The following is a 25,826-nucleotide window of genomic DNA, read 5'->3' as shown; positions in this document are numbered from 1 at the left end:
GGACTCCAGGGAGGAACGATGCCGTGAGATGGATTGAGTGGGCGATGCAGAAGTCCCACAGGCGAATGGCCTCTTGGCATAGAATTGACGAACGTGCTCCTCCTTGCTTGTTGATGTAAAACATGGCCGTGGTGTTGTCGATGAGAACTAACACACAGCGGCCACGTAGGAGGTTGAGAAATGCCTGGCACGCCAGGCGCACCGCCATCAGTTCCCGAACATTGATGTGCAGGGCTAGCTGGGGTGCAGTCCACAGGCCCTGGGTATGGTGCTCGTTGAGATGGGCGCCCCAACCCAGAGAAGAAGCGTCTGTGACCAGGTGCAGAGAGGGTTGTGGTGCGTGAAACGGCATCCCTTCGCAAACCACATTGTGATCTAGCCACCATGTGAGGGAGGTCAGGACCGAGTTCGGGATTGTCACCACCATATTCAGGCTGTCCCGATGTGGGCGGTATATTGATGACACCCAGGTCTGGAGTGGGCGAAGCCGAAGTCTGGCATGCCTGGTTACGTACGTGCAGGAAGCCATGTGACCCAGCAGGGTAAGGCACGACCTCACCGTGGTAGTTGGGAAGGCCTTGAGTCCTTGAATGAGGCTCGTGATGGTGCAAAAGCGATTGTGTGGCAGGATGGCTTGTGCACGTCTGGAGTCTAGAACCGCACCGATGAATTCTATTCTCTGGGTAGGTTCTAGAGTGGATTTGTCCTTGTTGAGTAGGATACCCAACCTGTTGAATGTGTGCACTATTATGTGGACGTGATCGCGAACTTGTTGTTTGGTGCGACCGCGTACCAGCCAGTCGTCTAGGTACGGGAACACCTGTATCCCTTGCCGACGAAGGTACGCTGCCACGACAGCCATACATTTCGTGAACACCCGTGGGGCCGAGGATAGGCCGAAGGGAAGGACTGCAAATTGGTAGTGCACCCTGTGTACCACGAATCGCAGGAAGCGTCTGTGAGGCGGGTAAATAGCAATGTGAAAGTATGCGTCTTTCATGTCGAGGGCGGCGAACCAGTCTCCAGGATCGAGGGAAGGAATAATGGCCCCCAGAGAGACCATGCGGAACTTCAACTTTACTACGAATTTGTTGAGTCCGCGCAAGTCCAAGTCCTTTGGACTTGGGAATGAGGAAGTAACGGGAATAGAATCCCCTGCCCCTTAATTCCACTGGAACCTCCTCTATGGCCCCCATAGCGAGGAGCGTAGAAACTTCCTGTATAAGAAGTTGCTCGTGAGAAGGGTCCCTGAAGAGGGACAGGGAAGGGGGGGAGGAGGGGGGAAAAGAAGAAAACTGGATAGCGTATCCCCTCTCCACCGTGCGAAGGACCCAACGGTCCGAAGTTATAAGTGACCAAGCACGGTGGAAGTGGGAGAGGCGATCCCGAAAGGAGGGGGCTGGATCCTGGGGGATGACTGGGGCGCCGTCCTCGACCGCACCTTCAAAAGTTCTGCCTGGGGCCTGAAGGTGGTCTAGGTGGCCCCTGGTTCTGACCAGGCTGAGGGCCGGTCCACCTTCTTCTACCACCTCGCCCTCGCCTCCGGGCCGAGTCCTGTCTCTGACGAGGCGGGGGGGGGTAGAAGCGCTGGGGCTGCGGCCTAAATGGCCTGCGCTGAGGGCCCACAACATGCATCCCGAGGGAGCGCATGATTGTTCTCGAGTCCTTGAGGCTCTGCAGGCGAGAGTCCGTCTTATCTGAGAACAATCCATGACCCTCAAAAGGCAGATCTTGTAGGGTTTGCTGCAGCTCCGGAGGCAAACCCGAAACCTGAAGCCAGGAAATCCTACGCATAGCGATACCCGAAGCCAGGGTTCTCGCAGCTGAGTCTGCAATGTCCAAGGAGGCCTGCAAGGAGGTCCGAGCCACCTTCTTACCCTCCTCTACCATGGCTCCAAATTCTTCCCTGGACTCTTGGGGAATCAACTCCTTAAACTTCCCCATAGAGTTCCAGGAGTTGAAATTGTAGCGGCTCAGTAGCGCCTGTTGGTTTGCCGCTCTAAGTTGTAGCCCTCCGGCTGAGTAAACCTTACGGCCAAACAGATCGAGCCGCTTAGCCTCTTTTGATTTAGGCGCTGCAGCCTGCTGGCCGTGGCGCTCTCGTGCATTCACTGATTCCACCACCAGTGAACACGGTTGGGGGTGGGTATACAAGTACCCATAGTCCTTAGACGGGACAAAGTATTTCCTTTCCACCCCTCTCGCTGTGGGTGGAATAGAGGCAGGAGTTTGCCATATCGTATCCGCATTCGTTTGGATCGTGCGGATCAGGGGTAACGCCACCCTCGATGGGGCATCCGCTCCAAGGATATTCACGATCGGGTCGTGCACCTCCACTATCTCCTCCGCCTGCAGGTCCATATTGCGGGCCATCCTACGCAGGAGATCCTGGTGAGCCCGAAGATCTATCGGAGGGGGACCCGTACATGAAGTGCCCGCCACTGCCTCATCCGGAGAGGAGGAAGAGGATGCCTCCGGTGGTACCGGATCCAAGGGGGGGTCCTGATCCCCCTGCTCTTGGGCCGGAGCATCACCTGCACTTGGGTCCCTGGTGTCGGGTGGCGTGGACACGGAAGCCTCCATGCCTCCTGGCGGAGCCCGAGAGATGGTGGATTCTGGGGCCCTTCTGACCGAGTGACCCGAGCGAGAGGTCGATGGTATTGGAGCCCCTTGCTCCTGGTGGTACGCCCACGGGGTCCAAAACGACCAGTGAGATGGTCCATGAGAGTGGTCCTCTGCCATCTCCTGCCAATGGCCGAAATTTTGTTCCTCGGCCTGCCCTTGAGGGGGGTATGCCGATCTCGACAGGTCCTCCGAGGAACGAGACACCGATCTTGACGGCCATGGCGGTGCCGAGAGAGATGAAACCATCCCGGTGGGCTGCGGTGCCGCACGGTGCCGGTCCGGAGATGATCTATCTCTGCGCGGTGCCGGCGATCGGTGCCGGGACCGCGACCGGTGCCGATGACCTCGTCGGTGCCGGGAGTCGGATCTGGACCTCGACGAGGACCTGGAGTATGCCCGGTGCCGGGAGCGACCCCTCGACGTCGAGCGTCGACCGTAGCGGTGCCGAGAACTACGTCTCGACGTTGATCGGTGCCGACGATCATATCGGTGCCGAGACGAAGAGCGGCGCCGCGAAGAAGATCTTGGCCGCGAGTACGACCGGTGCCGAGGTGATATTCGGTGCCGGGACTGCGAGCGGCGTGGGGACCTGCTACGGGACCTGGATCGGTGCCGAGGTTCCAGCCCTTGTGATGGCGGGCGCATCAAGGCAGGTTTCCCCCTCGACTGGACCGAGCGAGTCAACGGTGCAGTCGGTGCCGGTGGTTGAGGCGGTGCCGGCTCCGTGAGAGCTATTAAGTCTCTCGCCGCCGCGAAGGTCTCTGGAGTCGACGGGAGGCACTGTATCACCGCCGGCCTGGGAGGAGACGCTATTTGCACCGGACTCAACGGCTTCGGCGCCGGAGTCGACGGTGCTGGAGGCACCTGTTTCCGTTGCTCCACCGGCGGACGCGGCTCTACCCCCGGCACTGGGGGAGCCGGCGTCTTCGGCACGGATGTCCCCGTCTTATGGGCTTTTTTATGCCCCGGGGATAAGGACCGGCGCCGAGGCACTTGCTGTGCTTGCGGTGCCGACGAGGTCCGGTGCCGGGGAGGCTTGTCTGACGCCACTCGCGTGGTCGTCGTAGCCGGTGCCGCCGGGGCACTGCGCACCGAGGTGCTAGGCGCCGGGGCCTTGCCCGTGGAAGGAGTGTCCGGGCTAAGTGCCGCCTCCATCAGAAGTTGCCTGAGCCGAAAGTCCCGCTCCTTCTTGGTCCTTGGTCGGAAGGCCTTACAGATTTTACACTTATCTGTCTGGTGTGACTCTCCCAGGCACTTCAGACAGGAGTCGTGCAGGTCGCTCGTGGGCATAGGCTTAGCGCAGGAGGCACACAGCTTGAAGCCGGGAGCGTTGGGCATGAGCCCGGCCCCGCGGCCAGGGGAGAAAGGGGGGAGACGACCCCCTTAATCCCTTGGACTACTTAGAACAACTTTAAAACTACTTAACTAATTTACTACAAACACTAGAACTATAACTATAACTATAACTATGATACAACAATATAAGCTAGGGAAAGTGGAGAACAGCTAAGCAGCGCTCCACAGTTCCAACGACCGTCAGGGGCGGTAAGAAGGAACTGAGGGGGCGCCGGGTCGGCTGGGGTATATATTCAGCGTCATGAAGGCGCCACTCTAGGGGGCTCCACAGCCGACCCGCCGGTGTTGCTAGGGTAAAAATCTTCCGACGATCGTGCACGCGGCGCGCACACACCTAATGGAATGGATATGAGCAAGCACTCGAAGAAGAACTTTAAGTTAGCCCCCTACTCTGACATCAGGCTGGCTGCAAATACTCTGACTTGCAACAGAGCCCCAGTTCTGCTGCATGTACACAAATTACTTTCTCTGACTCATCAACCTAGCTCAACCCACCTTGTAGATCCAACTTTGATCTTGAATAACTTTTAAAATATTGCTTCTCATTCAATCCTAAGAGGGTGAAATCAGTTTGTGGTGGATCTGAGCCAAAGTTTGAATCCTCGGGGTACACAAAAAAAATGATAGGAATTCTAAAATGTTGATGTTACATGATTTTGGGGTGGGGGGGCTGTATCTTGACAACTCCGTGACCAAAGAGCATCAAATTTGGATAAGTAGCCCTATCCCAGATCCCCATGAAGCATAGCAATTTTCAAGACAGAGTAAGAATGTGAATTTCAGAGCACTTTGAAAAAAAAAACAGTTAAATTGTAAGCTAATCTCAACTTTATCCATTGTGGTGCTACCACCCAACAATAACAAGTGATTCCTCACAGAGATTTCCTTCCCACAGGCCCCTAATGCTGGTGTGTAGGGGTGGGTCCCCCAAAAGAGGGGAGAAATCAAGCTATGTACAAGTTACAAGTGATTTTATTTCTTATCATACCATTTTCATTCACTTTCAAAGAAAAGACTTGTTTCACCTTAAGATTTCATTTATACGTACTGGAAAGAGCTTGAAAACATATTGCAAGAAATCCAGTGACCTGCAATCAAGAGCAAACACTTTTATGTGAATAAACAAAAGCATATGCAATATGTACTGTATATTTCAAAAGATTTCTCTCCCCCATCCATCCAGGCAGCACTTATTCATACTTTCTAATCTGAAATTGCATCTAGTTCAGCACTAATCAATTGCAGAAGTTGTATGCTGTACTTCAATTGTCATTTTCCAGCACTGTAAGCAACAGTAAGCGTAGAGATTTGAGCTTGTTAACTCAAGAGAAGTCTCCTCTATGCGAGAAAGAAATAAAAGTAAGATGATGTTTACTCAGAAGCATCCTGCAGAAGACTTTTAGTAGCATTAGTGCCCAGTAAGTCTGATCACCAGGGGGTACAAAGAGTTGTAGCTAAGGACTAAAGTATTTCCATCATGCACCAAAAGACTTACTGTTCCACTAATATCCATTTAGTAGACCTACCCAATACCTTTAAAACTAAAAGGAACATCTATACTTTGAAAATTGTTCCTGTACATTTTCCTTCTTTTCACTTTTCACCTAGTGTTTTGGAATAAATCCCCTTTCTTTTCCCTGGTGAAAGTGAAACGTAATGTTCAAGTTGAGTAAGACAATAAAAACTTAATTATTTTATCCGGTTTCTGCTACATAAAAGAATATGAAACTGTTCTAAACCCAGCAAGAGTTATGTGGAAGTTTTATTTCTACTCTCTCAAAGAGAAAAAAGTATGTATTTTATATGCATCCAACACTCACATGCACAGTTATTTCAAAAGACTAATAACAGTGGCAGTAAACAATTAAAGTAAATAACCCTCCTGTGGTTTCAGTCCCAATAAAAATGGAAAGAGTAATCATTTTTAACTGAGGTGTTTATAATTGAGTGGATAAAAGTGAAACTTTATGAAAATACAATGACTCCACATGTTGGGATTGGGATTGTAGAACCAAAATAATGCAGTAACACATTCACCTATCCTGTATAATATAAATGTAAAGCTATGCTTAATTGAGAGGAGTCTTCCCCTCCCCCCCCCACATATAGTAAATCCATGACAATGCAATGTCCCTTTCTCCAACACTCAGTATCTTCTTGACAGAAGTGGGCTGAAGAATGAGGGCGGCCCCAGAGGAATCATAATTTTTTTTCTGTCATTAGCAAAGGATCAAAGAATCTAATTTCAGATAGACTGGAAGTTTAGTTCATTCATATATTACTTCCAGTCCACATTCTGGCTCTAGATTTAAAGAGATGAAAACATTTGATAACTAATGGATAATACAAATTCTTCACTACTGAATTCCCCTTGAGGGGTAAAAGATAGTTACGTCTCAGTAACTGTTACATTTTTGCAAATTACTACTCTTGGATCTGTGCTTCTGCATGCAAGTTCAGTAGGAATTCCTTCAGTACAACATTCTAAAATACCACTCCCAGTCTCAATTATCTCACGCCATCCCCTCTGATACCTATTCTACCCCCAGTGCTCTAGTGGTCAGTTTCTTTCACGGAAAAAGGTAAACATACACTCAGGTAAAGTTAATTAAAGAGAGACAGATATATGTTGTATATGATTATTATTATATATATTTAAGTCACAAGATTTACAGACAACTCAACTGCATGGACGAGGTGGCTGTTTCAGTGTTAAGCTTAGAGAAAAATAGTTACAGGTAAGTAATGATCTTTTCCCCAGAGATATCCATCTTGGAGTCTGACCAATTCCAAAGATGTCTCTAAGAAAAAAAGTCAAGGAGACTGCAATCTGTAGTGTATAATGGTAAGCAAGGTGAGCATACCTTGAGCAATAGCAACAATGGTGAGTGTGAAGGGGGAAATGTCAAGAGAAAAATATAAAGGTGGACAAATAAATTAAAGATACATCCCCCAGCAAAACAAAACTGCTAGAGGGCAGAAGAGCTGGATGTTCTCAACCCACAAATAGGTCCTGTCTACATGGTGGAAATTTCCCAGCACAGCTATAGTCCTGCTTTGAGCAGGGGGTTGGACTAGATGACCTCCTGAGGTCCCTTCCAACCCTGATAGTCTATGATTCTATAGCAGAATAACTATTCCACTATAGCTGTTCCATTACATTGGGAGCTATTCCAGAATAACTCTCCCATATGGACATACTATTACAAAATAAAAGTGATCTTATTATGGAATAATCACTCCACTTCTCTTTTATTTTAGATTAGAGTGTCCACACAGGGAAATTATTCCAGAATAGGTATAGTGGAATTCAGTGATAGCTGTGCCCATCGATTTCCCTTGGTACACAACCCATAGATTTGTAAAACTGATAGCTCAAAGTTGGATTTCTCTCTCAATGCTGAATCTAGGCAAGACTGCTTGGTAAAAAACATACAGAAGATTATATGCCTGCTTTGCATCTCTCCTGAATGCGAACATAACGGATACTTGCACATGTAGCACATATACCTCTCAATATAACCTTTCCTTTTTCTTCCAGGTACGTGACAAGGGAATGTCTTGTGGGACACTGCCCAATCTTACACGTAACAGGATTTCCTGACCCAAGAGGCATGATCCTGACCCTCCTTGCTTGTTTATAAAAATCTGATTGTCTTTTTGAAACATAGCCACCTGTTGGGATACTAAAATATCGCAAGGTTCTTAGAACAGTTAGGACTGTCATCATATCCAGAAAATAGACATACAGCTGCTGATACTCAATGGGGTACATAACACCCTTAGTGGGGGGGGCTCCCCATTCCAAGCAGGGTGAATCTTTGGTGAATCCAGTTGGTATTGAAGGAATTTTGAAGTCCACTCCTAATTATACTTTGTTTCTGGACTACCACTAAGTGAAGCTTAGATTTTGTCAGTCACCGAGGGTCTCCTGAGGCTGTCTCATGTGGAAATGTGCCATAAGTATTTCAAATAATGTTACAATCATCAGATTCAAAATTCATAACTTCATCTCTAGGAAACACCTGTTGGCTCTGGTAAATCATCTGTCAGATCCACAGTGATACACATCTCGTCCTGGAGAAGTGGAATCTAGCATAGCTGCTACGTACTATAATTCTTTCTGAGGAACAAACTAAATTGTGACTTTGAGTATGTCTACATGGGGAAATTTACCAACATACTTACAATGTATAATTATACCACTGTAGTTAAACTGGTGTAAACTCATCATGTGCACTCTCTTATTTCCAAGTAAGAGTGTCCATGCAGAAATTACACTGATATAACTACAGTGGCATAATTGGGCCTGTACATTTCCCATGTAGACAAGCTCCTAGTGAGTAAACTACCTCATCCTTGGAGACATTTTAAGAGTGTTTTCTGATAAACCAATCATCTAGATCAAGGGCATCACTCATTCGAAGGAGAGGGTCAAATTCTGTGTTTATGGTCTGTGGCCTGGGGTATAAATTTAGGACTATATGGTCCCCATAGTGCAGAGTGTCAGTGAGAGATATACCCAGAGATCAAAGGGACCATAAAAGACCTATAAATAATAACGAAACATTTTGTTATTTTGGTGCTTATTTGTTGCACTCATCAGTGAGAAAATCTATTCCCATTAGGACCACTGCTATTTCTGCTCTTTGTTTCTCTTCCTTCAACATCCTCTTATCTCTCCCCCCTTTCTCTCCTTTGTGAGTCTCCTCCGTTTTCCCCCCTACATTTTCTTCCCTGCAGCAACTCACAGTTTCAATCCCCTACCAATTCAGTGTGTTTCACTGCCATCCCCTACCCATATTTATTGCTGAGTAATCAGTGACTGAATAGTTAAGGATGACATCCAAGTGTCTTCATGGGACTGTAAAACTGACATTCCAATCAGATTAACAGAGGAGTTGACTCCTCTGGGTCATTGTTCCAAGACATCTGCAGACTCAGGCATATACTAGCAGGCAAATATTGTGTACACACAGTTCATGTTTAGAAGACTACTCTCTGCAGTCACCAGGGCTAGAAATTTACTTTAAAAAGTTTAGATTCTGGAGCATCCAAATAAGTCACGTGGGCCACATAAATATCTTATGCAGGCTGGATTTGGCCTGCAGGTTGTATATCTGACATCTTTCATCTAGATAAGGAAGGGCATTCACTCATTTATGAAGGCTCACGGTCACTATCACCAAGCATTTGATGGAAACATGCAGCACTGATACCAACCCAACAGGCAATACACTGTATTGTTGCTGTTTCCATATGAAATCTGAAATACATTCCGTGCTTGAGATGTATCCTTATGTAAATATCAACAAGGTCTAGAGCACACACATATTATTGTTATTTATTATTTGTATTATTTGTATTGAGGTATAGAGCGCCTCACAGTTTTCTCTCCCTGGAGTTTAGCATTCTGACTCTGGCTTCCTTCTTTTACCACTGTCTCCCCTGTTCTGAGGGAAAGGGCAGTCTATATACTGTCCTTCTCCAGAGAGTTCCTCCTGATTGTTTGGAAGAGAGGAGCCTGCCACATCCTACCCACAGGGCTCCTGATCCCAGGCCCATAAAGGAACAGAGTCTTGAAGTCCCTCCCCCACCCCATCCAATTCCTTATTCCCTAGCACTGCTTCCTCTTTTCCTCTACCAGGCCATTTCCTGGATCTTTGTTGAGTCCAGCTCCCTGGCATGGGATCTTCTGGCCTCCTCCACTCTAAAAAGACAGGTTTGCCCCATTACAGGATATGTGAGCCTTGTTCCACTGCTGCAATTAGTATTTGCCCAAAAAAGGATGGCTGCTTATATTGCAACCTGATAACTTTTCTGTCATAGGGCACCCCATCAGAGGAGATGTGTGAAAAATTTTAGGTGGAAGGTGAATGCTTCATAAAGTTATGAGTGAATGCACGCAAACAGTTAGATGGAAATTAATTCAACCTTAACTGCAGCAGATGTTGTCACTCCCCCAGTTGCCTTAATAAATCAGGGTTCTGTTAAGCTGTTATTAGAAACTAGAAACTGAATACCTATATGTCTATACTTGCCTTGTTTCATGTTTCTCATCAATACAGAATAGCTGAATACAGAAAGCAGTTACAGCTCCTCTGTACACAGGATGAAAGGAATCTCTCTCGTCAGTCTCTAAGGTAGGTGTCCCAGCGGCTTTCAAATCTGTGCCTATGACATCATCTATTGGCAATTCAGCATTGGAAACAATGTTTACGCCCTCCTTCTGCAGCAAGAAGAGACAAGGGACCAAACTGAAACCACATTTCCTTTTTTGTGTGTTTGTTTAATGAATCTTTTGTTGCATCATTCTTATTTTACAGCATTCCCAGCAGAAATACAGAGTTGTATTTCACCCAGCACACTACTTTCTGCCACATCTAGAAGTTTAGGGGGGCATTTTTAATGAAATTTCTGATGGCTATAAAATGATTAATGCCTGCAGTAAGAGGTTTGAAATAAAGACAACAATATGTTTGGGAACAGATATTTCTCATTACTGTCCCTATGTGGAACAGTAACAGAAATTTAATCTTAGGAAATATTTTCCAATGTAAAAATTTGAAAGAACAAAAATGAGAGCAATTCAGAAAATGTCATCTTGGAGATTAACAACTGCTATATTTGAAGAACAAGAAACTAGTTTTGAAAATAGACTGAAAGGGAGAATAAAAGACAGATACAATTGTTTAAAATTCTATGGCCAAATTCTCTACTAACTTTGACCCCATACAAAATCAAATTACTTCTGTCGGGTAGCAGGGGGTATAAATCATGACATAGTCTTGCATAGTAAGGGAACCTGCGTCATCTCACTTAAAGAAATGCTAATTTCCTATGTATGAATAGTTGTACTTCATAAATATTATTTTTTGTTGTTTAAAAAAAATTTCCTTTTAGATCTGCATGGAAGAATTCAGATTTGGTATATTGGTCTCCCTGAGATCCAATACCAAATCTAACAATATATTAAAATTGATTACTATTGTATAGGTCTCAAATGAGAACTTTGTACAAAATATCCATACCTTATATGTATTTAAAATAATCAATCCACTCAATGTGCGTCGTGTCAATTGATTTATTATAACCTGCTATGTCACCTAAATGCTAATATTGAATAAAGATTTTATAACAAATTATTTCACTTTAAAGAGTGGAAGCAAATCACAGTGTCAATACAGTTGGGAAACAGCCAACAAAAATTAATGATTTGAAAAAGTAATAACTTTGCATTCTTTTTCTTTGTCCTCTGGTTATTCAGCATTTAGGTAACACATTTTCAAACTTTTCTCTGGAACCACAAGGGCTAGAATCTTACCTTTTTTTTTTAATGAAAGCTGAGATTCTGTTGTAATAACATGGCTCCAGGAGCTGAAGGTTTAAGAAAAATACCAAGTATTGCAAAAGTTGGCAACAACGGGAAAGCCTTGGGTGGCCACGTGCCAAAAAAATGAATTTCATTAAAAAATGCACTGAGGATGAATATTTTGATAAACTCTCGATTATACCTGGACCTCACCTCTGAAACATTATTCTGAACACTTTCTGTTGTAGAATGTGAGGTGGCAATATCCAAGGTTTGGGGAAGGACATCTTCAGTTTTAGTGTCCATCTGAAGAGAAAGTGATCAGTAACATATACAAATTAAGATTCATGAATCATTTGTTTTCCTGTGGATCACTAATTCTGGACATATTGAGCTCTCATTCATAACTCTGATCCCTTTTAAATCAATGTAAAAACTCGCAGCGCTTTTGAAAGCCCCCTCTATGGAGCACTACCTAGTGTAACTGGCTCATGACTCTTGCCATTTCAAATAGTCCTTTTAAAACCAATTATGTCTGCAGACAAAGGCAGCTTATTGCAACACCAAGGACAATAAAAACACATACAAAAACATTCCAGAGTCTTCTGCTTGGTTTCTTCATCCCAGATTCCTTTGGCAGATAGAGATTCATTTAGTCAGGCTGTTACGGCAACTAAACTGGAATCTGGCAATCCTAACTCCACCTTCCTTGCCATCTGCCTTACCAGATTTACGTTGGCTTGTAAAGGCTGCATCTGAACTAGTAAATTTCATAGTTATGATTCACCATCCCTGGAGCTTCACCAGAGGTAGCAACAATGGAGGCTATAGTGTAGATAGGACATGGGGATTTTTACCACGTCACTTAATTCTACAACATAGTGGCAAAAATGCCAAAGCTTGGTCTACACTAGTGCTTCTCCCACAGCGGAGCTTCTCTGGAGTTCAGTTACAGCTATTGTGTTTATTAATGTAGACAAGGCCTAAGTGCCCAGCTCCCATAGTGTTACAGAATGCAAGCATACTCATAGTCAGTGGGCAGTGCCTTCCCCAAAGCTGCACCAGGGCCAACTTAATTCTAGCTATTTCCTCCTCTGTTTTCCAGATGCTTCAAGACAATTCAGATGCCAGTGGTTTCAAAATAATCCTAAGGACTACTTCATAACTTCCCTGAGCCTTACTGCACAGGTGAGTATGAATGCTCTTAAAGTACTGCAAAAGAGTTGGAAATAGAGGGACCCTAATAGTCTGACATCTTCAAAATTACAGGAGTAATTTTGTAAAAGAACAGACAAGCAGATTTATAGTTAAGTACTTACCCAACTCCAGTGGATCTTGCTAGATACTTTAACTACTCAGGCTACTCTGGCTACATCTATACTACACACCACTGGAGGCAGCGGATAGTGTACATATGGCTAACATGGCACAGTGAAAAGCAGGCTGTGTCCACACTGCGGCATGTAGCTATATGTGTCAGTGAAAGGCTCTGGCAGAGGGGAGGCAGTGGAAAAAGGCTTAAATAGCTCCCCACTGCTGGAGTCTTTCACTGCAGCGAGGAAAGACTCCGGCAGTGGGGAAGCGTTCCCTCCACCAGAGCCTTTCCCCATTCCTGGAATCTTTCCCTGCTGCAGGGAAGGGATCCAGCAGCAGAGAGCTGGCAGAGTCTTTCCCAGCTGCCAGAGCCTTTCCCCGCTACCTCCCAGTTGCCAGACCCCTTCCCCACTGCCAGAGTCTTTTCCTGCAGGGAGGCAGTGGGACACTACACTGCTAAAAAGAGCAGTGTAAACAGGGAGGCATGACTTGGGTGAATAAAGAGCCACATAGTGAGACTAAGTGTAGTCTGGACTCCTCTTTTGCATGTATTTTTTAAACAAGCAACAACAAATCTCAATTTTTATCCTTCTGAATTTATGACTATGTTTCTAGTGCTTTATTTAAAAGGCATCCTGTATTTGATAGTTATGGCATTTGTTTAAATGTCTAATGAATTATGTTTAGTAATATTACCTGAATATCCATATCATGGGCACTAATACATTCAGAGTTTTGAGATAAAACAGATTCGGCTTCTTGACTTGTTTGGCTGCTTTTTTCTTCATCTGAATAATGAAAAGGAGTAAATGCTTCAAACAAGCTTACAAAATGGAGCCATAAACATCAGAATCACAGCAGTACACAAAGTATAACTCTCAGCAGAACACCACCATTAAGATGTTTCTTATGATCATGGTTAAGTTTGACCCATTACATTCACTTTACTAAGACTTCAGCAAATCTGATTATTTACTCTGAAGACAAAACTGTAGAGGTCATTTTAAAACAGAGGATTTGAACAAAAGATAACCTGGAAGACATTCCTGACTAATACTGTGTTTAGATGTAAAATTATATTTGGACTCTAACTGAAGGGGGACAATGTGGATCAACGGTTGAACCACTCATTGGATAGTCTGTCTCCTAGCATTCAGGACCCATCTCTGATGCAAATCACTTAACCTGTCTCCATCAGTCTCTCTATCTGTAAAATGGAGATAATATTTCTCTACTTCACAGAGATGCTGTGAGGCTTAATTCATTAGTGTTTGTGAAGAAGTGACACATCCTCAGATGGCAGGTGCCAGAGCAATCTGAAGTATTACGATTATCATCTATAAAATTAAAATAGTTAATTCCCTACCTTAAAGGGACTATAGTTACATTTTATGGAAGTCTGCCCTTTGAGATCCTGTGTATTTTAGTGGGAAATTATCACACAGTGCTTGAAAAACTGTCGGACAAATTTGACATCTCAAAAGGCATAAATGAAGGTACTAGTTTACTAATAGTCTCATTCTTTTTTTAAATCCAAGGGTCACTAGTTTTCAGTATAAACTACTTACTCCACCTGCTATATACACCCTTTACTAAAACAAAAAACCCAGGAGATAAAAGAAAATTTCCCTTCTCTCCTCTCCCTCCCAGTCTACCTGAGGAACTCTCTCCCCCTACTACTTTTATTCCAGTTTTTTTTTTTAATGGATTCTTAACCTTTTGGAAACTAAAGACTATATTTTATGGTAGTGATGCTGAGCAATTTTTAAACTCTGGCCCTAGGCAATACTTTGGCTGGCAGTCCAAAAGGGTTAACGGTGCCTCTCCTATCTTGTTACTTACCTGTCTCCTCCATTGCAGCTGGTGCTTGCCTTTGGGGGCTCAGATCAGACATATTCCAGGCTCCTTTTACACAACTGCTGCAGCTCCTTTGAAGCACTGCAGCATCTGCATATGGATCTGGGAGCACATTTGAGCCCCAGAGGAGCTACTGGACTGGCAATGGGTTTCACCTTCTTAGTATGAACCAGGGTTTTGGTTACCTATGATTTTCAGTAGCAGCAGGAGTCTCTCCACTGGATGCTGAAGTAACTGCTTTAAAGCACTGTGTCAACTAGTTAGAAAGGAGCTTGGCTACATTTTTCAGTCCCAAAAGGCAGACACTGGCTAATCTGCTTAATGAACACCCATTTTAGCAGAGGAGGCAGATAAATACAAAGAAACCAGTTTTTAAACTATGGTAAGTGAAGCAGGGATGAAAGGGCTCTATAAACAAGAAAGGAAAGGACAACACACATTCAAATTCACGGAGACCAGATCTTAAAGTCTACACAGCGTTGAGCACACTGACTGAGCTCAATGCCTAGTAATAAAAGCAATGATGATGGGATTCTGTTTTAGTCAATTGCTAACAGGTTAATGGTATTTTTGGTGTCAAAAGTGATGACTAAAGCAATAGGATTCAATTAATTTTAGTGACTTGCCCTATCAACTTATACTTAGCCATTGAAAGACATGATATTTTTTATTATTTATACAGAGAAAGAGAATATTGTGTCAATAGAGTTTCTAGTTTTACAGTTTAAACCAGTAAGATCCAATTAAAGCAGAAATTTGAACAATAGAGTTAATTTTGTTAATATTGATAAACACCAGATTTCACAATTTTCACCATGTTCAACTTTTTATTCACATGGACCAAATCCACAGCTGGTGTAAAGTGGCATAACTTCACTGAAATCAATGCCATGCCAATTTACATCAGATGATGATCTGGCCCAAGGTTGTTTCCTCACATTTAAAATGCTAAATGGCAGGAAAATCCAGATAAAAATGTCCAAAATCAATTTCAGAATGTTTATGATGCCTTATTGCATTTGATTTGTAATGGCTTAACTACTGTGTACAACTTACCTATTTTACACTCATGTACCATTTGTGCAATAGGACCCTACTGAAATCTGACATCAATGCAACAGAAGTTGACTGCTGTGTTACTTTCATTCCATCTATGTGTTTGGCAGCCTTTGGGTAGCTGCTTGACAGCATTTACACAATTTTGGGAAAACACAGTCTCTAACGCTGCCCTGCCAGGTAAGGAACACTATATTCCCTTTGAAGTCAATGAGAGGTGAGATTACTCAACATCTTGCAGGAACGGTCCCGTAGTTTACGTATAATATCAAGATGAGTTACTTTAAATAATTTGAAATCCTGCTGCAATTGTCAAATTTATATTCAATATGTGGGACTAAATATTAACTGATTATAGTTCATTTAAGTGAGAAACAGTTAAAAACATTGATGGCATCAATAAATTAAACCACCACCAAAAACCCAATAAATTAAATAACCACCAAAAACCCACAACAATAAAATCTGAGATCCCTATATGTAAGCCATTTCATATATGTTAATTACCGGTAGTTATCAAAATTCCTTAAAAGTCACTTTCCAAATCCTAAAAACATATTCCTAGTTCATCTTTTTATATACTTAAAAATGAAGTCTCTGAAGAGAAGCTTTAATTAACAAAAACTCTTTGAGATTTTAAGATAAAGCATGGCAAAACAGTAACCTATGAATTTGAAGACTTCTGAGCCCTCAGAGGGGGCTTCAAAAAACACTATGCATGCTTTGTGTTGAGAAACCTAACTAACTTACAGTTAGATTCCCTGAGGTAAGTAGTTATTGGGACAATCTCAGGCAATTTAATTTTTTAAATAATGAGTTCAAAGGCCTAAAATAATTCAGCATGATATTTTTAAAAAAAGCTATAATCACTGTCAGAAGAAAAAAATGTTGACGCAAAATGTGCAGGCAAACAAAAGTGCACATACTATATATAATATGTGGTTTCTCTAGGGGTATCACAGATGGGCATCTTCATAGAAATGATCAAATGTTATCCTGATTAATCCAACAGTATTTCTCATTAATATATGCCTCCAGTTTACATATAAATATTGATATGTTGTTTCTGATGTTATACTAAAATGCAACCCTCTAATGGCTCCTCCATCCAACACAGTCAAATACAGTTGCATCACTGTTATTTGTATATGTGACATACATGTGTGATCTGGAGGAACATTATGTATTGTAACTGAAGTAAGAAGACTTCAACCAAAAGAAAATTAAAAGGATTCTGTTTGCTAGGTTGATGGTAGAAGTAAAAGTCAGCAGGATCAAAAAGCCAGTTCAATAAGAAGCCTGATGAAAACCTCTTGAATCATTCCCACTGTATCATAGTGTTTTCTAGCTACCAATTCCTGACTCCATATAGAGTAACAGCCAAATTACTATAATTATCATGAAATGTAAGTGGCATATCAACATTACGTTAAACATAGATTTTGTATACTCTTTCATTTTTATTGCCCAGTATTAGATTTTGAAAGGAAAAACAACAACAACCTGTGGTCTCCATGTACAAGGGCTAGAGCAAGTTAAACAGCTTGGAAATCTTTATTACTGCTATTTATACATGAACATAGCTTACATTTTAAGTATTCAGACTTTGAATTCATTAAAGATATAATGGCCCATATTTTCTGGTGGTATAAATTAACACAGCTTCATTCTCTTTATACCAGCAGACAATTTGGTTCCATATTTTCAAAGCAGTGCACAAATGGTGCACCCACAAAAATAAAGGTACTAATCCTGCAAGATATACCTATGCACTTAACTTTAGCCACATGAGTAATTCTACTGATTTCAAGCTTGTAGGTAAACCCTGATTTTTGCAAAGACTCATCCAGGGAATAGCAAGATGCAATTGTTATAAATTGACTCTTTTTCTACCATAATCAAGCTATAACATATAACATTACTTTTAAAAATATATACTTTTAAAGATGACAGAAAGGAGGGGGGAATTAGATTTATGCCTTTTTTTCCTGAATACTTCTTAAAAAAAAAAAAAAAAAAAGCTTGAAAGGTTTTTTTTGTTTTTTTTTAGTGTGTTGTTTTTTACATTAAAAATTTTGGGTCACCTGTTTTTCTTGACATTCTTTATGAATGACTGGAGAGCCACAAGATTTACGACATCACATATGCCACATAAGTGAAACCTGATTAACTGAGAGCAGAAGTGTTTTTTATACAGACTGTTTACAACACTAGCTTTCTGTTAACAGACATTAAACTCTAATAACTAACAAACAATAGGAAGAACTGCTCTTATTAAATAATCAACTGAGGTGCAGATTTTGGAAAACTTACCAAATAAAGTGCAAATTTTCAATAAAGAAGCCATGCAAAATGACAACAAATATAGACATACACATTTTTGTAACCTCCAAGCAGCTAGTATATCAACTAATTTGGTAATAGATGATATATTAACTTTTTTACTTTGATTTTAAAAACAACAAGAACCATTTTCTCTAGGCCACTTTGGCCAGCTACAATAGATTAACTCTTTAAAGCATACATGCAATACCTACTAAGAATTTATTGGTGCAGCTTAGTGTTTTAAAGGTATTTCTTAAAGTTTTGAAGATTAAATTATTTAGTGTCTTTTGGTAAATATTCATCTGGCCTTTTAAAGACCCAATCCTGACCCTAATTTACATGGCTTTAGAAGATCCATTCAGCTGACTGTGTACCTGGCCAACTGATCCTGAAGAAGGCTGACCCAGCATGCAAGGTTAGGAAAGAGGGGACCCACACACACTACAGTCAAGAGGTTGGAGCTTCTCAACAAACAGTGGACTTGTACTAATGATTTTTCCTCCTCCCACAGCCCTATTTGTATTCCAAGCACTGTCCTTCACCTAGGTCTGCAGTAACACTCCAGCAGCTCCAGGGGCAAGGAGGTGAGATAGAATAAAATGACTGAGTTCCTTTATTAACATGGTGGTTCTTTGCATGGGAGGTAAAGGAAAGTTGATAGGATAGCTAGGAGTGGGTTCTTTCCTCCATCCTCTTCCCTGAGGCTGACAGTTCTAGGATATCAGTGGGTGACTGGTTTTAGGCTGCTCAGTGACCCTCTTTTCTGTCTGAGACAAGTAGGGTGACCAGACATCCCGATAAAATCGGGACCGTCCTGATATTTGGGTGTTTGTCCCGATATTTGGCTCCGCCAGCAGCACTCAGCTTTTTTTTTTTTTTTTTCTTCCACTGGCGGAATCCCCCCAACCCCAATGTGTCACGATATTTTCTTCCTCTCATCTGGTCACCCTAGAGATAAGGCATTAGAAGCATTCATTGAAACAGATAATTGTGGTAACTTCTTATTAGTGCTCATTCTTATTCTATTATTGATTATTAACAAATAGCAAAATGTAGTTGTCTATGCAAAAAAAACAAACACACACAAAAAACTCTTCAGTGCTTCTTAAGAGCCCAGAGGATGACCGTGCATCATTGAGAGAACTTTTCCGCAATTCATGCACCAACTTTATTATTATCGTTATTGTTTATTTATATTATAGTAGCCCTTAAAGGACAGGGCCCCATTGTGCTAGACACTATACAAACATATAACAAAGAGGTTGATTATAAACTCTTCGGGTCAGGGACTAGGTACAAGACTATAGACAGAACAGGCAGACAGGACAGACAGACAGAAGGAGCACAAAGAAACAATGAGATGATACTAGTCAGCTGCCTAACTATTCTCAGACATTAGAATCAGCTTCAAAATGAGACCTTCAATTAACAGCCCAGTTGCAGATGACATCTGGGGGACCTGTCTAGTGCTTTAACTTTCCAAAATGTGAACTGTGTTTATATAATGCTACTGATCCTGAAAGATCCTCCACTCTCCTCAACAGTGACAAGCATATAATAACCAGAGACAACAGCTGTCAAACCTTCTCAACCCCCCCTCCCCCGCAAGTAATGTGCATCGTGCAACCATCTCCATGCCAGACAGTCATTTTGTGTTTTCTGCTTGATGTAGAAAGTGTTGACATAGACCATTCCAAAAGGTTCCCTTCCAACCCCATGAAATAATAATGTATTTGGAAGTTAAAAATAAATGTAGCCTAACTGATTTTGAATCCATATATTTTACCCTGTTTTTACCTGTTTCAATACTTGGCTCCTGTGGTAGTTTGAGAATATCATCAGGATGTGGTTTGCAGAGACCATGGAAAGGCCCCAGGTCAAAACAGTCATGAAGCAATTGTATATTCACTTCAGAGCACACACTCATGAAACCTACTGCAGTGCCATCATCCTGAAATATCAAAACAACATGATCACACTCTTAAAAGCTGCAAGTCTATATAAAGACATGAATTTGGGGCACAAGAAAAGGCCAGACAGTCCAATATACTGCATACTTTTTATCTTAAATCCCACCTTAACAAAGCTACTTTGTACCAGGGTTTGAAAGATTTAAATAGGAATAGCCAGACTGGATCAGCCCGAAGGTCCGACTTGCTCAGTATCCAGTCTCTGAGAGTGGCTAATACCAGATACTTCAGAGGAAGGTACAAGAAAATGTAATTTATCTTGACTTAAATATGCACAGGGGAAGAATAAAAAAAATATTGTTAGTTATGGTCTATAAGGGTTGATGTGTTTTTCCATGTACCATTTATAAATAAATATTGAGCTACAAAACATAGCTAAAGATGGCGCTCTGTAATTATAAATTTCAGAAAAGATTCTTGTTTAATCTAAAACCGTTTTTAAGTAAAATCTGGATCTAGCTAAATACAATGGTTGCCTAATTACTAAACACTAGTATACAAATTTCTTTGTGCTCTTAAATGGAAGAAAATATTTTATTTCCCTGTGACATGGTTTAATTCAGGGACAGGAAGCATAGTAATTATAAGCACTAGATAATTTAAAGGACATATAAAGCAACAAATGCCTTAATAGATGCACAGGCAGATATGACAGCGATAAGGACCTTTTTTGCATTGATGAAATAGCAGGTGACATTGGTTTAATGCATGGAATTGGAATTTTCTTGCAAGTTACAATATTAAGCAAGAAACAGACACTGACAATAAGAATCATCATTGATTTTTCACTAAAACAAGGCAGGCAGAAGATAGCAACTTAATTTTTAGTATTATTTGCAACCTATTGATAAAACAAATAACCACTATATGTATTTTTCCTCCTATACTTAATAAAATCTTGCGATAAAATGCTGGATTTGTCCAGCTGTCTTATCAAGCCACCAACACTTCAATAAAAATAAAAATAAAAGTTTATTTTTTCCCCAAACAACAAGTGATTGTTTGTTTGTCTTGTTTGCGTAACTGAACAAAAGATGGGTCTCTGCAGTTGTCTGGCTGCTATGTAATTTTAGGCCCAAGGCTCAGCAGAGGCTGATTAACCAATCCATCTACCATATGTGCAAAAAGAGGTTGCCAGCTTCATTCTCTGCAGGGAAAATTGGCATCTATCTTGGTTCACATGGAGGCGTCTTTCCAATCTGCAGCAGCATTGGTGAGTCTATACTATGAAGGCCTGAAGCACCTTTTGCAGGTTTCATATTGAGCCATAAATGTATGATAGAAATATATTATTTATAAGATAGCTGTTTGTAATGTGTTATTACACTAATGGCTTATTGTTTACCACTTGGTTTCAAACTGCAGTGATTACATTTTAAAGATTTTTTTTTTTTTTTTTTTTTACTGTTTTGCTAAAGGAAGCAGATCTCTGGAGTTAAAGTAGGTTATAGCTCCTATCTGCCTACAATACTTCCCAGAATTACAAAGTATGGCAATTACATATTGTAAAACAGAATGCTCTTTTAGAAATGCATGCCCCTGAGACAATGTAAAATATCAATGTTTTAAAAATCTGTTTCATGCTGGCCACTCTCATTTCTCTTTTAATTAAGAAATTAATTCCTGATTTTTGGAGCTGGCATACATTTTCCTGCATGGATCAGGAGATGGAAACAAACTACAATATTCACTCATCTTGCCCATCTCTAGCATCTATGATTCTACCTTTTGGAGATATTTTTGACTACGTATCCTTGGTTACCAGTCATTACATGCAGTATTAATGTTGCTAGTGGATTTAATTTGGTTATTTATAATGCAAAGTGCCTAAAATAACAATAACTGATTTAAGATCACCTCTTCCAATTATCTCGAAAATCTACCGAATTGTCTAAATTGTAACTTCATTTATATCACGATGAGAAACAAAATATACAAACTAATCACGCTGGGTTAGACGGTGGCATTTAGCCACAGTCCTCCATTGGAGGCACAGCTTCAGGAGCATACAGGCTGCCCCAGGGGGAGCATCGAAAGGCAGTGCCTGCCTGCACATTCCAGTTGTGCTAGGGTGAATACAAACTGCTGCAGCCCTTTAAAGGGTGTAACATACTGCTCACGGTATGTCCAGCCACCTCTGCTGGCCTCTGCATGGGAGGAGCAGAACCATGACTCCCTGCCCCTTTTCAATGAGATGTTCCCGATGGAAACATCTCAGCAGTAATCTCAATGCTTCCTTGACCAGAGGAGCTGATCTTCTGGATAGCGCTTTTACTAGCTACACAAGGACAGGGAAGCTCCTGGCTGCCTCCCACAGAAGAGCTGGCCAAGGTCGAGCTCTCAGTCAAGAGTAAATTAATACATTTCCATTCTTTTCTGAAAGAAGTTCTCATGTGACATACAATTATGATTCTGTTGTCACTTAAGGCCCAAGTCTGCAAAGGGGGGGAGCACTTGCTGTGAAGTACTGAGCAGCCTCAAAGCGTAATGAGGTCAACATGAGTTAAAGTCATATGGCTCCTCACAGACCATCAGAATCCCACAGAAATGGGCCCTTAATTTGCTTGCCCGCAATTTCCTCATCTGTAGAATGGGTGACCCTGCCATCCTTTTAAGAATATTGTGAGGTACAAATGAGATTTGTAAAGTAACTGGGGATCTTCTGATGGAAAGGCATTTTAGAAATGCCAAGTATTGTTACTATTTATTACTGATTCACTTGTCATGTTCCATCCTTAAAGGTTATACCCACTGTAAAAGGGCAATCATTTTCCTGAAAGAACTGAAAGCTTACTAGGAAAATGGCTGATTTTCTCAAGTGTCAAATGGCAATCAAAATTACGATTTTTGCTTTCTAAGGCATAGTTAGTCCTACTTAGTTCTTTCTTTATTCAAGAAGCCAGTGCACCAGCTGTTACCAAATACAGCATAATGAATGTTAGGGATACCCATGCCTAGTGCATGTCAAGGACCTACCTCACAAACAACAGCATGATTTTTTTCATCTTGAGCATCTATGAGTTCTGCAAGGAAGTATTCTCCATAGGTTTCTCTCAGAATTTCATTCTGGTGCATGAAGATAGGCATGAGATCATCATGGTCTTCCACCCTGTAAAACAGATGTTCTCTTTTAGAGTCAGTTATGTTTTAAAACTTCTAATACTAGAATACTGATCCTTCACTCCCTAATTTGTTTTTCAGAGTGTAGGCAAATGATAACTTCTACACAAAGTCAACCATTTATTTGATTTCAATTACACTGTCATTTTTAGAATGTTGTAAAACAAAAAACAACTGATATTTTCAGTGTTATATTGTTAAATATTTTTTAAAACTCTTTATGAATTTATTCTGATGCACTACAGAGAAGGACAGAGAAGGAAAGAACTGATGTCTTGCTGGGCACACCAGAGGTAACTGAAAAGGGAAATTTGGGGAGCTGTTATTTCTTACAGCACAGACACTCTTTACAACACTTTAAACAAGAGATCTTACGAATGTAGCTGAAGCCATGACTTTAAACATCGACCACCTCTTTCCTTACTGGAGGTGTGGCCCCTGCTGAAGCAGAAACCAAAGATCCATAAGGAAACCCAACCCCAGGCATCTTCAAACAGCCAGGCCTAGTTATGAGACCTCTGTGAACTTCCCCGCCCCACAATTCCAGTATTGGCAATATAGCGGACTCTTTGCTGTGATGCTTCCATTGGCAGATGCAAATGACTCCTCTAATAACAGGATAAGTTACTGCTGCTCAGGCCAGAAATAACGTATACTACATTTTTGAGCGCCATTTACACTATATAGTGTGACTCCGATTCTACCCACCCACATCCTTGAATGACATGAAACAGAAATTCCACACTGCTGTTATAAAGGGGCTGCCATTGACTCTGAGATGGGGAATGAACATATTGAATAACCTTCTTCCCTGCAGTGCATCCAATGGCATTTACCAAAAAACGCATTGTGATTTTGCTATGCAACAGAGGGGAGTATACTGGCCCATGACAGTAACATAGGAATGAAACAAATACCATTAACAAACCAATAGTCTCGTCATGTTCATCATCATATATTTGTCAGTGGTCTATAACTACTACCATGACAAAATAAATAAAAAATGGGATAATGATTGAGGTAGGAGGATGCTTTTGCTTAGGCTCTTACCTGAAGATGAGAAATAAAAACTTGTCCTTTTAATGTACTGCTGAATTGCTGGCAGTGATTGCTAATTTACAAAGCAAGCCTACACACTCAAATAGCTCATCTAAAACCCCCAGCTGCAAAAAAACAACACACGGCTGTCAAAAATCTACATTCAATTGGCCAGATCCTCAGCTGGTAGAAATCTCTTAAAGGAGCCATACCAAAGATGGGCAGGGAGGAGCTCCCTGTGCCTTTACTATTCCCCCAGCACACCTGTGCAGAATCTGCCGCAACTGTGTGCTTTTGTGTGAAAGAGACCATTAAATTATCTAATTTCATTCAAAAGAATTAAATGTGCTTACTCGCTAGTTGATGTTCTGTGACTTGGGGAGCTAGCGTGAGCAACAGGTGCATTCCCTCAACTCTGGTGTCAGTGAGCAAACGACCAATCAAAAGGAAGATTTAGCATCAAGTGGTTCCCATTCCAGACATTGCCTCTAAAATGCCCAGTGAGTTACTTCTGAAGGTTAGCCTATGCTACACTCCCTAAAGGGAACCCCCTACCTTCTTTTTCATTGTGCTCAGGTAGGGGAGCTCTGAAATGAGGTCACCTTGCTAAGATCTGCACCCACTGGCAGCCATCTGGGCATGGGAACCACTTCATGGCTGGATGTTTCAGCACGTCAGCCCTGCATTCAAGAACTGGAAGGAGCTCCTGGGTGGTTCTCCTTCTGTGTGGAGAGCCTGTGCGGTCTTCCATGGCTCTTGTGGTTGATGTCTGAAGATGGCACCACAGTGTGAAGCACTTGCTGCCTTCTTCATGAAGGCTGGGGAGCCTGGAGGCATAGCCCAAAAGGATGGTCAAAATCTCCTCACCTTCTCTGCCTGACACCTGCCAATCAACTTTTCAACATAAATCATTAAACTGAAGGGAGCAGTAAAGACTTAGGCCCCAATCCTACAACTTACTGCAAAGACAGACCCCTGACTCCACATGGATTCCCACTGAAGTCAAAATGAGGCTCCAGCACAGGGGTAATGTTGCAATTTGCAGGATCCAGATCTTAACTACTTCTACTGTTCCTTCTACATTCAACTTGCTGTCAGTGTGAAAGCTACCTCAACCTGTCTCCACTTGGCCTGACGTACACTGTTGGCAGAGATGGTCCCTAAAGGCCAAGAAGCAAACTCAGGAAAGCTTTAGACATTTGAGCCAACATGATGAACTGCCCCAAGAGAAGATAGGCATCCAAGGCAGTTCACTGAGCATATGGGTGATATATCCCCCTCCCCCACCCCCCGCACTAAAACAAGTGGGCCAGCACATTCTTCACTTGTTAAAACTTATAGGCCATCTTTAAAGGTACCTTGGAAGTATAGCGCACTGCAGATAACTAGAGCATGATGACTAGCAATATCTAACAACCTCTTCGCTAACCACAGATTTTAAAAAGTAGAATGAACCACTATTGCTACCTTGAAATCTAAAAGGAGCTGGAGATCCCAAAGTACCCCAAGACTGTTAACATTTTTGGCAAAGAGTGGGCACATTACACCTACAGGCGGTGCAGTCAATCTTTATCACACTATCATCATGTCGACCTGTCGAGTATTATACAGTTATGAAGTAATAAAGGGCTGGGGTGGCTACAATTAGGCCCGTCTGTTGGCTCAATTCAGATAATAAAACCAAAACTGGGACATGTATTGCCACCCAGAAGCAATGTGAGTGGTTATTTTGTTGCAAGGTCTCTAGTGACCTCTAGTGGTCAACTAACAAACACATTTCTTATAAATTATTCATCCAAGCACTCACAGTGCTGCAGCACATTTGAAAATGTTCTGTAACATAGTCAATTAAT

General features: G+C 42.0%; 1 protein-coding gene across 3 annotated transcripts in view; it reads right to left on the bottom strand.

Annotated features, from left to right (window-relative positions):
• Nucleotides 1–25,826, bottom strand: part of CFAP61 (cilia and flagella associated protein 61) — a 194,932-nt gene that overhangs the window by 153,007 nt on the left and 16,099 nt on the right. For all 3 annotated transcript variants that reach the window (XM_008173983.4, XM_024110661.3, XM_065589825.1), the window contains 6 exons: nt 22,792–22,924; nt 19,643–19,796; nt 13,304–13,395; nt 11,507–11,599; nt 10,023–10,210; nt 5,030–5,069 (listed from right to left, as the gene is read on the bottom strand). In XM_008173983.4, coding sequence (XP_008172205.2) covers nt 5,030–5,069; nt 10,023–10,210; nt 11,507–11,599; nt 13,304–13,395; nt 19,643–19,796; nt 22,792–22,924 — 700 coding nt within the window. The remainder of the gene's footprint in view (nt 1–5,029; nt 5,070–10,022; nt 10,211–11,506; nt 11,600–13,303; nt 13,396–19,642; nt 19,797–22,791; nt 22,925–25,826) is intronic.

Source organism: Chrysemys picta, chromosome 3 (assembly GCF_011386835.1).
Source record: "Chrysemys picta bellii isolate R12L10 chromosome 3, ASM1138683v2, whole genome shotgun sequence".
Lineage (NCBI taxonomy): Eukaryota > Metazoa > Chordata > Testudines > Emydidae > Chrysemys > Chrysemys picta.
The sequence above is the reverse complement of the archived record's forward strand: the minus strand, read 5'-3'. Positions and strand labels throughout refer to the sequence as shown.